Source organism: Cynocephalus volans, chromosome 13 (genome assembly GCF_027409185.1).
Source record: "Cynocephalus volans isolate mCynVol1 chromosome 13, mCynVol1.pri, whole genome shotgun sequence".
Classification (NCBI taxonomy): domain Eukaryota; kingdom Metazoa; phylum Chordata; class Mammalia; order Dermoptera; family Cynocephalidae; genus Cynocephalus; species Cynocephalus volans.
In genome coordinates, this window is record NC_084472.1 from 72,758,157 (window position 1) to 72,772,112 (window position 13,956).

At 42.2% G+C, this 13,956-nt stretch overlaps 1 protein-coding gene across 2 annotated transcripts in view; it reads left to right on the top strand.

Annotated features, from left to right (window-relative positions):
* Positions 1 to 732: 732 nt before the first annotated feature.
* ATP9B (ATPase phospholipid transporting 9B (putative)) overlaps positions 733 to 13,956 on the top strand; it is a 271,433-nt gene continuing 258,209 nt past the window's right edge. For both annotated transcript variants that reach the window (XM_063076518.1, XM_063076519.1), the window contains exon 1: positions 733 to 848. In XM_063076518.1, coding sequence (XP_062932588.1) covers positions 733 to 848 — 116 coding nt within the window. The remainder of the gene's footprint in view (positions 849 to 13,956) is intronic.

Consider the following 13,956-nt stretch of genomic DNA (forward strand, 5'->3'; position numbering starts at 1 on the left):
CCCCAACAGAAGCTACAGAAGGCAGGTTATCTCTCTGGGTGACTGTCCATTCCCCAAACACTATTCCAGCAGTTTCTCGCATGCCAGCACTAGCTAGGGGCGGGGGACCAGAGTAGAGCCAGGCATGAGACTGGTCCACGGAGGGAGGGTCAGGGGTTGGGACACACACAGGAGCCGGGCAGGGGAGACAGGGGCTGGGACGGCAGGTGGAGCTGGACAGGGGACAGAGGCCGGGACGGCAGGAGGAGCCGGGCAGGGGGCACAGGGGCCAGGACGGCAGGAGAGGCCGGGCAGCGGCGGCGGGCCTACCCGCCAGCACCGCGTTCGGGCTCCAGCGTCTGCGGGCTCGAGGCCAGCAGCGAGCCGAGACGGGCTGCTGGCGGGGCCTACTCAGGCGTGTGAATCCCCGCGTTCGGCCGCGGGCCGGCAGGCAGCCTCGCGCGTGCTCTTCCAGCCGGGCCTTCAGAATACGGAGGTGAAGCTCTCCGAAGCAGGAGGAGACTCCACACGGGAAAGAGTGCGCACCGGCCAAGACACGCCGCACGGCACCCGTGGGGACCAGAAGCGACCTCCGGAAGACCAGCCCTCGACTAACACACACTGTCGCCGCGCATTCGCTGCTCCGGGACGTCATCGGGAGGCGCCGCTCAGCGGGGCAGGACCTAGAGCACCGCGCCTGCGCAGTTCGGCGGGGCGGGGTGGCGCGCGGCGCAGCGGTGGCGCCGCCGGAACATGGCGGACCAGATCCCGCTGTACCCGGTGCGGAGCACTGCGGCTTCGGCCAACCGCAAACTCGCGGCTTACTACAGCGCCGCGGGTCGCGGGTCGGGTGCTGACCGGCACAGCAGGTAACGGCGGCGGCGCCACGCCCCAGCACCGGTCCCCACCTCCGGTTCCTCCGGGGCGCGCCCCTGCCGGGCGGCGGCCGTCTCCAAGCCGGGGTCGGGGTCCGATTGCCCGGCCGACCGGCCGAACCGGAACCGCGCGGAAGGAACAGTGGTCCGGCGAGGGCCGCGGCGGTAGGCCCTGAGGCGGGGACGGGAAAAAGTAGGAAGTAATTACTTTCCGATGCCGACCCGAGGAGCTGCGCGGGCTGTGCGCGTTACTGACAGGGTGGGGACAGGCGCAGGGGACGACCCCGCGGCCGTTCACCGCCAGTGCTCTTAGCCAGCGAGAGGTTGTGCTCCTGGGGGTGGGCGTGAGGATTCAGAAAGTCCGGTTGTTGGGGCACTCTCGTGAACGGACATTTGGTTAGAAGTGGAAGTCTCCCATCTGAGATGCTCGGTGGATTTAGCTCGCGTTTACTTTGTTTCTCACCCGAGACTGAAAAAGGAGAGTGTTACCTCTTCTGGTTATCGATACTTTATTTTATTCCAGAGGAATTGTAGGAGCAATTAACCTTGAATACATAGAGGAAAAACCGTTTTCATTCAGTGTCTGGTTGTTTCTGAATTTGAGTTTTCAAATAATTTTGGTTTTGGCTGTTGAAGAGACTGTAACGAACAGCCAAAAAGGAACGTGTTACAGTGTCATAGAGCCCACTTGAATCTTGGTTCATTTAGTCACTAGCTGTTTGGTAATAGGTGGCTTATCTGAGCTCTGAGCCCTAATTTCATGTCTGTAAAATGGTGGGTGGTATTTTTTCTTGTGCGATTGTTGAGGATTCCAAGAGAACGTATGTAAGGTGTCCTTTTTCAGTGCTTGGCTGGAAGTGGATTCCCCCAGAGCTGTCATTTCTCCTCTCCCCCTAGGAGTTACCTGTAAGAGTAATTGCATTAGTAATTCTCTAAGTGATTAATTTTAGGGGATGATTATTGGGAAATATGCCATCTCTTTCAAAATACGTTTCATATAGTTTAAGCCTCTATCAGTTTTTGCTTCATGTATATCCAAGCTTTGTTCAGTGTATATATATTCAGGATCATTATGTTTTCTGGGTGGATTGTTCCTTTTATTGTTATGTAATGTTCTTGTTTTTTGTAATTTTCTTTGCTCTGAAATGTACTTTATTAGATGTTAAAGTAGCCACACTTGCTTTTATTGGATTAATGTTTTGCATGGTATTAACTTTCATCTGCCTATATTGTTGAATTTGAAGTGTTTCTTGTTGGGTCATGTTTTTTATCTACTCTGCTAGTCTCTTTCTTTTGATTGGTGTATGTAGACCACTGATACTTAAGGTAATTATTGATATGATAGTACTTAAGCATGCCATTTTATTATGTTTTCTGTTTCTGATTTTCATTCCTATGTTTCTCTTTTTCTGCCTTTTTTTGGGTTACTTAAATGCTTTTTTTAATACCTGTGCAGTGTTTTTGAGTGTAGGCCCTTGTATAGTTTTCATAGTGTTTGCTCTGGATATTACAGTATGCATATGTGACTTATCACTGGTGCATTGGTATCAGTATTTTGTCACTTTGAGTGATGTGTGAAAATCCTACTTCCATTTAGGTCCCCCACTTGAAATATCTTGTCTTGTGGATGAGATGTTGTTGCATTTTTTGTGTCAGTCATCAAACATGATTTGTAAAACTCATGATGATAAGGCTAGTCTATTGCATGTACCCATATTTTTCCTCTTTCTGTTCTCCCTTTTTGATGCTCCACAATTTTCTCTGTATTGTTTCCTTTCTGTTTAAAGAACTTCCTATAACTATAATTCATAGTATTTAAGTTTCTTTCATCTGAGAATGTCTTTATTTCACTGTCATTCCTGATGAATAGTTTCAATGATTATAGAATTCCTGTTTGACGGTTCTTTTCTTAGCACTTGAAAAATCTTGCTCCACTTCCTTCTTACCTCCATGATTTCTAAATGGGAATCTGCTGTCACTCAGATTAGATTCCCAGTATAATGTGTCATTTCTCACTAACTGCTTTCAAGTTTTTACTTTGTCATTAGTTTTCAGAGATTAACTATAATGTGTCTTGTGGATTTTTTTGGGTTTCTGTTGTTTGGTGTTCATTAAGCTTCTTCAATCTGTTGGTTTTGTCTTTCACCAAATTTAGGGAGTTTTCAGCCATTATTTCTTCAACTACTCTCGTTCCCATTCTCTTTCTCCTCTCCATCTGGATTTCCAGATGTAGATAGTACAGTTGGGTATTATGTTGATGTTACGTAATTCCCTTAGGCTCCTTCCACCCAGTCTCTTTTCTCTGTGTTGTTCAGATTATGTAAATTCTATTCATCAGTTCTCTAGGTCCCTAAATCTGTGCTCCATCATCTCTATTCTTCTATTCATCCCATCCAGTGAGGTTTTATTTCTATTATTGTATTTTTTAAGATTACAATTTTTATTTGTTTCGAGAGAATTGGTAATTTATCGTTGAATCACTCTTATGTCTGCTCCTTTAAAATGCTTGTCATATGGTTCCACTATCTGAGTTATATCAATGTTGGTGTCAGTTGGTTGTCTTTTCTAATTCAAATTGTGAATGTCTGGTTCTTGGTATGACTGATGGTTTTATGTTGTACCCTGGACATTTTGTATATTATGTTAGGAGAATCTGGGTCCTATTTGTATCTTTTATTTTAGCCTGTGACTGCACTACTTAGGTTTTAGCATGTAGGTCCTGACCTACATTCATGGGCTGTGCTTCTGATGACAGTTTAATTTTCAGAGCCTTTGTTCTGTTATTTTTGGTCTGCTTGGTTTATGTGGTACCACTGGGGTCTTACTGGTCTCTGCTGGTGCTGTGTGAGGGGGAGAAAGGGATATTCCTAGGCCCAGTGTCTCTTGGTAATAGCTGGATGTGTCAGGCCCATGAAGATAAAGAGGCTTCTGTGGTTGGGCAGTGATTGTGGCTATATGCCCTCCATGTGTGCCCCTGGCTTCCTGGTGTCTCTGGGTAGGAGAGCAGGAGTCCTAGCACCACTGTGGCAAAGAGGCTTTCTGTGGCAGAATCTCTCTTGCTGCTGCCACCTGGTTATTCTGGTGTCTTGGGGCAGGGGAGGGGAGTCTCAGATAATGGATAAAAAGAGGTTCCCTTGTATGTGGTGGGATTGCATTTGTCAGCACTGTCTGACTGTCTCGCTGGTGGGAGAGAGGAGTCTCAGGTTAGCAGGGACACAGAGGCAACTTGGACTGACTGCTTGTTGTGGCAGGGTTTCTCTTATTGTTGCTGCTTAGATGCCAAAGTATCCCGTGGTGGGAGAGGGGCACAGCAGGGCCATCAGGAAGGATAGCACTTCCCCTGTCGGCTTATCAACCTCCCTTGCAGTGGTGCTGGGCTCTCCTGATGTTGCAGTTGTTGCTTTTTCTCCCACGGATTTGTCACCCTTTTTCCCCTGGGTGATGGAGCTGCCAAAGATTACTCAAAGCCCATCTCTTCTGAGCAGTGAGAAGCCCCTAAAAGGGGTTAATCTCCCGGAACCCTCAAGAGGGAGGCATTCCTTCCATTTGGGAAATTAACCCCGAATTGGAGTTCTCTTCCTGCATTTATTCTCCAGACCAGGAAGTTACAGGAAGAGAACACAGGTGGGATTTTTGCTAAGTATAGTTTAACAAGTTTAACAATAGAAGCTGGTAACATTCAGTAAAACAAGCAAGGTGACCTTCCATAATGCAATTTTCAAGAAGTTAAGTTGGTCCACCAACAAAAGCTTGATCTTAGCAAACATTCTCTTTTTACAGCAATTTCCCAGTATCTTTACATATCAATCGGTAACCTGTCTGTCTTTAAGCCAGCAACCTTGCTGTGTTACAATTCTTTATCTTACAACAGATACTTAGGCTGGGGAAAAATTCCTGTCCTTTGCAAGGTCAATATTTGAAACTGCAAGGCTTTGGAAAACCAGGCCCTGTAAAATACATTTGCTTTATGTATACTCCACAGCAGTGGTACCCCCATTCCACAGACTCCCTTCTCTTGCTAGGTTGAGTATTAGGAACTTGGCACCCACGTGGCTTTTTTTCTGTTGTGTGGGAACATGTTAGACATCATGCTATTGTGTTGTTCCTCCAGTCCTTGGACCAACCTGCCACCTTCTTACCACCTTTCGGAGCTCTCCTTTTGTTGGCTCTTGCTTTATTTCCAGGGTTTATAGTTGAACACTGTGGAGGAGCAGGGAGAAATGGGTCTATGCCATTTTGTCTGGACTGGAAGTTTTGCTTCTACATTATTATTCTGAAGTTGGGTTTCTATTTTATCATGATGACATATATATAAAATTTTAAAAGTTAAGTGGTGCTAAAAGGCTTATAGTAAACTATTGTAACTCTACTTCATTTAAACATTCTCCCTTACCTCAGACTCTCACCCCAGAGGCAGTTGCTTGGGACCTTTCTAGCTCTTCCTTCTGGCATTTACAGACGTCTGTATTTCAGTGGCCACATTCCTGACTTTGTCAACATTTGAAATTCCTATACTTTTGAAGCTTTGCTTGTTCCCATCCCCAGCCGGGACAGAATTGAATGGCCCTGTCAGGCTGCTATAGTGCCATTTTCCGTCATTGCACAGATCGCACTTTACTATAAATGCTTATCTTCTCATTAGACTTTAAATTCCATGAAAACAGTGGCAGTGATGATCAGATTTTACTCCTGAGTCCTGGCGTCATAACATGAGTTGGAAAGTGTTCCCTGCTTTTCTGCTTTCTGGAAAACATTGTGTAGAGCTGGTGTTCATTCTTCTTGAAATGTTTGGTGTAATTTGTCAGTAAAACCACCTGGGCCTGGAGATTTCTATTTTAGTTGTTTTAAATTTATAAATTCAGTTTCTTAATATAAGTTATTGGACTGTTCAAATTATCTACTTCCTATGGGCGAGTTGTGATAGTTTGTGGTCTTTGAGGAATTGGTTCATTTTATGTAAGTTGCCAAATTTATATGTGTAAAATTTTTCATAGTATTCCCTTATTAGCCTTTTGGTGGTATTTTATTCAGATGTCGATCTGTAGTTTTTGATGGGTGTAGGTCTAGCATCCTTGTACATGTACCCTGCAATGACTGCCAGGCTGGCATGAATGTTTCCCCTGCCCCTTGGCCTTCCCTGACACTATCTGAGCAGTGGGAAGGTGTCTTGTTGTGGCAGGGGAGTGTGGGAGTCCAGGTCCCATTCCCTCTTTGCTATCCAGTGTGGGATTGGGTAAGGAAGTTACTGTCCAAAAATTTTTTGTCCTGCCAAGGTGCCCCTTTCCTTGTCCTTGGGCTATAGAGATGAGGCTTTCCTTGGGGGCTTTTTTTGGTGTGTGCCCATTGTTTTTTCTGGTTGCTGACTCTCTAGTATGCCACATGGGGTATGTGAGGCAAGAAAAAAAGCTGGAAACTCACTGTTGTGTTGCTCCTTGGGCCAGGGTCCTTAACTTGTCTGCCCTCTTCTGTTCACCATTTTAAGTATTGTATTAGTCTGTTTCTGTTGCTTATAACAAAATACCTGAAACTGAGTAACTTATAAGAAAACAAAATTTATTGCTTATAGTTTTGGAAGCTGAGAAGTCCAAAGTTCAGGGAACACATTTGGCAAAGGCCTTGGTGGTGGCAACAGTGACCCAGGGGTCTCATATGGCAGAAAATGGAAGAGCAGAGAGCAGTGATAGTTCCTCATGTGCTCTCCTTTTAAATCCCTCAGAACCACGCCCTGACTACCATTATTAATCCATTCACTGTGGCGTGGTCCTACAATCTGATCACTTCTTCAAGGCCCCACCTTGAAATGACCGTAGTAGGATTTCCCACCCTCTTAACAGTTGTAGCATCAAGCTACTAATTCATAAAATTTAGGGGACACAGTCCATGTCATGTATTAATGTCCAGGGATTTTAGCTGTATTTGATGGGAAGAATAGGCAGAAATACGTCTACTCCATTGTGGTCTGGAACGAGAAGGAAGAGGCAATTTATGTTTTTCCTTTTTCTTCTTTTTACTTTTTTATTTTTAAGATTACTTTTATGTATTTTTTCATTCTTTACAGCTTTTTTGTTGCACATTTAAAGTCTACAGTTCAGTATTTTTTAGTATTCTCACAGATACATGCAGCCATCATCATAGTGAAGGATGGAACATTTTCATCATCTCCAAAGGAAAGCTTGTACCCTGTAGCTACCACCCTCCCCTTCCCTCCCTCCCTCCAAATCCTTATATCTGTAGGGTTTTTTTTATTGTGGTAAAATATACTTAATGTAGACTTCACCATTTTAACAATTGTTAAGCAAACTTTTGACTTTATATATAACAAATCACTAATTTCCTATTTTGAGACTATAAAGTGAATAAAATTTTATCAAAATTGTGATTTTTCTAATATTTCTATTTTGGGAAATGTGCTGTATTAGAATATAACTAAAAAATAAAAAATGTAAGTTCGTATATTGTCTTATATTTACGAAAAACAAAATTTTATATTATGAGGCCAAAATCTTCACATTGGCATTTGAAAGCTAAATACTTGTTAGAAAAACAACTTTCATATGTGCTTTCTTTTCTTTATGGGCTTTGAAAACTTCTTTCCTTGATGATGCAAAATAACATTTTATTCTTATTACATGTAAGGAATTGTAGTAATGTATTTCAAAGGCTCCCAGATTTTCCATTAAGTTAATTATTTTTTATTTCATTATAATCATATCAGTTTAGGACACAGTATATTTAAAAAATAATGGTAAATTGTTACAACTTATATAAAAATTTTCATCATTGGGTTTTTATTATATGAAAGTTTCTAAGGGAACAATTAGATGTAATTTGAGTATGATTTAATAAATATTAAAAATTCAGTATCACATTACTTTTGTTATCATCAAGGATGAGGACATTCCTGTTTTCATATGTCATTTGGTAAACAAAATGATGTGTACCACACGTAGTAGTTCATTGTTCACTAGGAATGCAGTTACTTGTTAAGACTGTTTTCTACAAAGTCATGCAAGGTGTTGGTTTCTCTCTCCCATTGTGAACATCAGTGTAAAAGCAAGGTATTTGTTAATTTTTTATTTTTGTGTTTTAAGTGATAAAAGTGTCATTCAAATTATATTTTGCAGTTCAGTGAAGAATGAACAACATTGAGCATAATTATTTTGTTTATCCATGTCTATTATTTTTCTTTGCTTTTTTCAGCAGTGTGGCTATTGGCCATGCCTAGAGACATGTGTTACAGTATTATAATGGTTAAACTTTAGTGTTTAAAAAGAGACTTATGCTGAGAACAGATGGCTATTATCTGATTATCTGTAAAATATTAGCATTTCTTGGTGCAGGCAACACAAATATTTTAATGCTAGCTTTCTAATTCTGAGGGTCTGTGCGTAATTTTCTCTGAATTTTAAAAATTTTACAATTATGATGATATAATGGATACTTTACTAGCTGGTAACAAATGAAACTTTTCCTTTGCTGGGGTGATTTACAATTGAAGAGCCTTTTTTTGTTTTTTTGTTTGTTTGTTTTAAGGTACAAAATGATTCTTAAGACAATATTTGTCTAATTCCCCAGGCCCAGGATTCCTTGGATTTAGAAACATTTTCTTTGGGTTCTATAAACATGTTCTTTACAAGGGATCTATAGTTTACTCAGGCATAAAGAAATTCTTTACACCTGCCAGAACAGAAGTGTTTCACCTAATTTTTCTGAATTAAGGGTGTTAGCATGAAGATAGAGGTGATGAAAGAGAACATCACAATTTCAGCCAACTGGATTGTGTGTCCTGAGCTAACTGGCCATATAGATTCAAATTTCTGGATTTGCCTTTACATAATATTGGATATTGTACCATGAACTCTAATTCAGAATTTTACCTCAATTTGTTTTATAGTATTGGTATAATTTATTTCAAGAAATTGGTATTTAGGTTTCTCACAGAACATTTTAGAAATCACTAGCTCCCAAGGTTAATGTACACATAGTTCACATGGGGAAAATCACTTCTCAGCTCAAGGGACTGTTTCTTTTTCTTTTTGCTTGTTTTTGCTGCTAAGGTCAAGGCATGTTTTCCAGGCACCATTTAAAATTATTTATTTATATCCTTATTTAATTTATTTTTTTTACCATTTTACTGTTTGTTTTTGTCCATTTTGTGCTGCTGTAGCAGAATACCTGAGACTGGGTAATTTGTAAAGAAGAGAAATTTGTTTCTCCCTGTTCTGGAGGCTGGGAAGTCTAAGATCAAGGTGCCAGCATCTGGTGAGGCCTTCATGTTGTGTCCCACATGGCAGAAAGTGGAAGGGCAAGAGAGGATGAATGTGGTGTTCTTCCATGGCAGAAGAATAGGAGAAAGGAAACCCACTATCACAAGCCCTTTATACAGATAGTGGCATTAATCCATTACCATTGCCACGAGGGCTCCACCATCATGAAGTGAACACCTTCCATTAAGCCCCACTTCCCAACACTGTTGTATTGGGGGGTAAGCTTTCAACACATGAATTTGGAGGGGACAAAAACAGACTATAGCACCATTTATCTCTGCTGCTGTAGGAAGGAGTCCCAATTTTTCCTTAGTTCATACAGTAAATACTCACCAACTATAAGATTGAACTTTGTAGCTGTACTTGATGAAGGGAATATGCATATTTCTTTATAGTACTTAGTGGATTGAATGTTTTCTCCAAAGTCATTGAAGCTTAATCTCCACTCTAACTGTTGAGGGTGGGAAATCCTATTATGGTCTTTGAAAAGCGGGGCCTTGCAGAGGTGATAAGATTATGAGGTCTGTACCCTCATGAATTGATTGATCCGTTCTTGGAATAATGGGAGTTTTTCTGGTGGCTTTAAAAGGAGAGAGAATGAGGAGGTTAGTCTCTCTGCTCTGCTATCTGTCATGTAAGATTCCCATGTCACTGTCACCACCACCAAGGCCTTCACTAATGTATTTCCCTGGACTTTGGATTTCCCAGCCTCCATAACTGTAAACAATAAGTTTCGTTTTCTTTGCAAATTACCCAGTTCCAGATTTTGTTATAAGCAACAGAAATAGACTAATACCAGCACATAGTTCTGTTGCTTTGTTCTTTTACTTTATTAACATTCAGGCAAAGGGGAAATGTTTATTTTTGTTAAAGAAGGTTTGAGCATTAGACCATTTAAATGTACTCCTGGGTTTACGATCATGTGTTCTGTTGTCTTTGTTCACATTGTTTTTACTGGTTTTAAAAATATGTTTCCAGAATTATACTTAATTGCTGGAAATGTTGATTTTTCTTGAGTGACAAACCAATTAAGTGTGTGTGACACCAGACAACAAAGACACTTAAGATTCTGTGCTTATCCGGTCTCTAAAAAAACCCATTATTCATCATCCCATTGTTTTTAAATGCTGAGGTAAAAATTTCAATACAGTGGGGAAATTGCCTTGGAAATGGAATAAATTACTTGCCAGCTCGAAGTCTCCATTTCTGAAGTCAAGGTTACTAAACACGATGTTGCTTATATTCATTATCTTTCAGAATTCACTTTTCTTCTTTTCCAGCATTAAACTTGATAACATTGTGACTTTTGGAAAAATGCGACACAGTTGCTGAAAGAACTTAATGAAAAAGACTAAAAATCTCATTTTGTGTGTTATATTATAATATACTTAAGTGGTATTTTGAATTTTATTCGCATTTTGTATAAATATTCATTTTCTAGTTGACTGTTTAAAAAGTAGTGGTCTTATATTAGGCCTGCTACTGTGCAGATCACGTAATCTTTTCTTAAATCATCTAAAGTGTAACTTGTATGTTGTAAGGATGTTCTGCGGTGGGATTGCTAGTAGTTGGAGTTGTTTGTGGGTCTGTATGGGGACGTTAAAATGAGCAGCATTTTGATTGGTGGATCAGGCTGTTCAAAAGAGGGGTGACAGTAAGTGGCTGCTGTTTCTCCTAACACATTTCCTTTCAACAAAATGTCTTCTACATTATTATTTTTGTGACAATATGATATGCCATCATATATTTAACCAGTTCTCTGATCAAGGATATTAAGGTTTTTTCCATGTTTCCTTTTTAAACAGCACAGCACTATGATGGTCATTGTTGTAGGTAAATCACATTTAGGACCTATTGTTGAAGTTTATTTACGTTACAAAATTAAAAAGCTTTCTATGCATTTTCACAAGCTTTTCTTCACTCTTACCTTCATACTCTTTCCAGCAATTAAGAATGCCTGTTTATCCAAGACAGTTGGCCATGCTGTATGTTTTTTTGTTTTTGTTTTTTTTGTCTTTTTCGTGACCGGCACTCAGCCAGTGAGTGCACTGGCCAGTCCTATATGGGATCCGAACCCGCGGCGGGAGCGTCGCTGCGCTCCCAAGCACTGCACTCTCCTGAGTGCGCCACGGGGCCGGCCCAACCATGCTGTATGTTGAGAATTATTTTTTTTGTTTGATAAGCAAGACATGTTCTTATCTGAATTTGCATGTTTTAGAAGTCTTTGTTGAAAACAAAAATTTTTCCCAGGTTTAAAATCTCCAATCACTTCTCATTACACTTAGAATTTAACTTAAACTCCTTCCTGGTGCTTCACTGTACTGTGTGCCTTGTCCTGCCTCCTGAAAGAAAGTGAGCCAAGATGCTGTGTCCTGTTCAAGCTTTATTAAGGAAAGAAATCTGCTGGGCTGTGCTCAGAGTGGTAGACAGTCCAGGGCTGCCCTGAAAATGGTGGAAGCACCAGGTGTGGGGGTGGTAGAGCTTATATAGTGCACCAAGGGCTAGCTGATACCATCAAGGAGGGTCATTATGCTAATGTGGATCAGGGTGGAGAACTGTGTCCTTGCAAAAGCAAAATGGGTTTCTGTTTAAGTCAAGAGGCTTCTCACAAAAGGAAGTGGGGAGAGGAGGGGAGGAGGTGGGCAGCACCATTTTGTACTTGGGCTTGTCTAAAGTGGTGCTGGTTATGTTGCAGATCTATTATTCTTGCCTTTGAAGTATAAGAAAACGGGGAAAGGGGCGGAGGTCTCATTCTTCTGAAGCTAATTCTTGCTGGAGATGGGCAAAGATGTGGAAAAAACAAGATTTAGGCAGCAGGGTATTGGTTTCATGTGGGGAGGCTGTATTCCTCCAAGGAATGGTTGCTGATTCTGAGGGGCTGATATCCTCCTCACAGGAACAATTTGGCAACCTTTTGGTTCGTGAATGCCTGCATACATCCCTGCAACAAATTAGAGAAACACCAAGAGTCAGGGACCAAATCTAGGATAAGTCCCAGCACAGTTATGGGTCCTGGCAGGGGCATAAGCCAGGGTATCCAAGAGTCCAGTGAAAAGGTTTAAGTTGTTTTGGTTGCCCTGGACTAATTTATATAATAACAACATTCCTCCCCCAAGAAGAGGCAGGTGCCTTCCTTCTTGCCTGTAAGGAAATAAGGGCCCAATGGTTCTGTAAAGTGACTGTTGACTGTCGCGAGTGAGGTGACCTGTCACTGGAGAGAGGAGATGCTATCTATGGTTAGTTCTTCTGAGAGTTTTTGTAAGGATTGAGAGGCAGTAGCAGGGCCCGCTATGCCAGTTCCGGATGCAGGAAGGATCCCTGCCTCAATTAAAAGGTACAATTAGTGCCCCACGGGAGTGGGGGGCACTTCCGGCGGGGGGAGCTGAAGTTAGTCCCAGTCCCATCTCCATCTCTCCATCTATCTGGAGGGTGATGTCAGAGACGAGCCAAAAGAATATGCAAGAAATCGTGCTTGCGGGGCAGGCAATAGGATAATGTAGTTTTACAAAGGAAATATATTCCAGTTTTAGGGTATGGATGAGGAGGGGGTAAGTGAGTGGTAGCATTTGCTGTTAGTAAGGTAGAGTGGGGGCAGGCCTCACATAATGCTGACAGTCCCCACTGAGGTGAGATTAGAGGAAAGTGAAGAGACATTTGTCAAAATGTTACGGGCTGCATTGACAGGGAGGGTGTGGCCAGAAAAAGTTTCTTGTGAAGTGGGAGACAGATGCATTGCTTGGGGATCAGTCTGATTCACTGAGGACTGCATCGTCCCTGCGGACTTGGAGCCTCCATGTTCCAGGTAAGGGGGAGCATTGAGATAGCAGGAAAAACATGGGAAGGTGGGAAGGGTTAGGGAGCCAAAAGAATTTAAAGGGCACATTGCCACAATGAAATTGCTAGGAAGCATCCTACTGATAGGAGGTAAAGAAGTGCCAGGAGAAATCTTCCTATAATGTTACACTCTTTTGGGGCAGCTTCTGCCAATCCTGTAGCAAGAACTAGAACAGATATTATAATAGTAGCCCTTGTGTGAGGGACGTGGATCAGGCCTGCAAGAGTGAGAGAATAATTGCTGGGTGGAAGATCATCCTTTTGGGATTGGGGGACGAGTGGAGGTCCTGGAGATTTTCAGTTTTGTGGGTCCTAAAATGGATGAAGTGTGAGGACATGTTGGGTTGGGGGTTGAGCAGAGGGACCCCTCTGGCTTGATGTTAACAAATTTTGGGGTAAAGTCTCAGCTGCTAGTTTTACCAAGGATAAGTGATAACAAGGGGGCCTTTCTTAGTACTTTTACTGATGTGGGTGTGGCAAGAAGTACTGTATAATGCCCTTCCCAACATGGTGAGAGAGGCTTTGGGATTCGGGTTTTAATATACACTTACTGTCCTGGGCTCAGTTCAAAGCCTGAGAGGGTGTTGGGGAAAGGCTGAGGTAATAGAAGGTTGGCCTGTTCCCTAAGATCCCTAGTGAGCAAAAGAATAGGGAGATACTGGCCTTAAGGTGATGAGCTGGAAGGGAGAGGTGTGAGAGTGAAGGGCCTACAGTATATAAGTTTGAGGGGTCTGAGGCCTGTGGGCTTGCAGGGGGCAGCCCGTAGGCGAGTGAGTGACTGGTGGGTAGGCCAAAACGAGGGATGATTTCTGAGGTGAGAGCACACGTTACTGCTGTAGCATCCTCCGAAGTGCAGGGAAAATCCTCAATCCAACCTGAAAAGGTATCTACTAATGTTAGAAGATAGTGGGTCCTTTTGTGGGGAGAGTAATATAAGGGCTGAAGAAGGCGTATTAGGAGTTCATAGCCTATGTGAACTGAATTATGGAAATCTAAAAGGA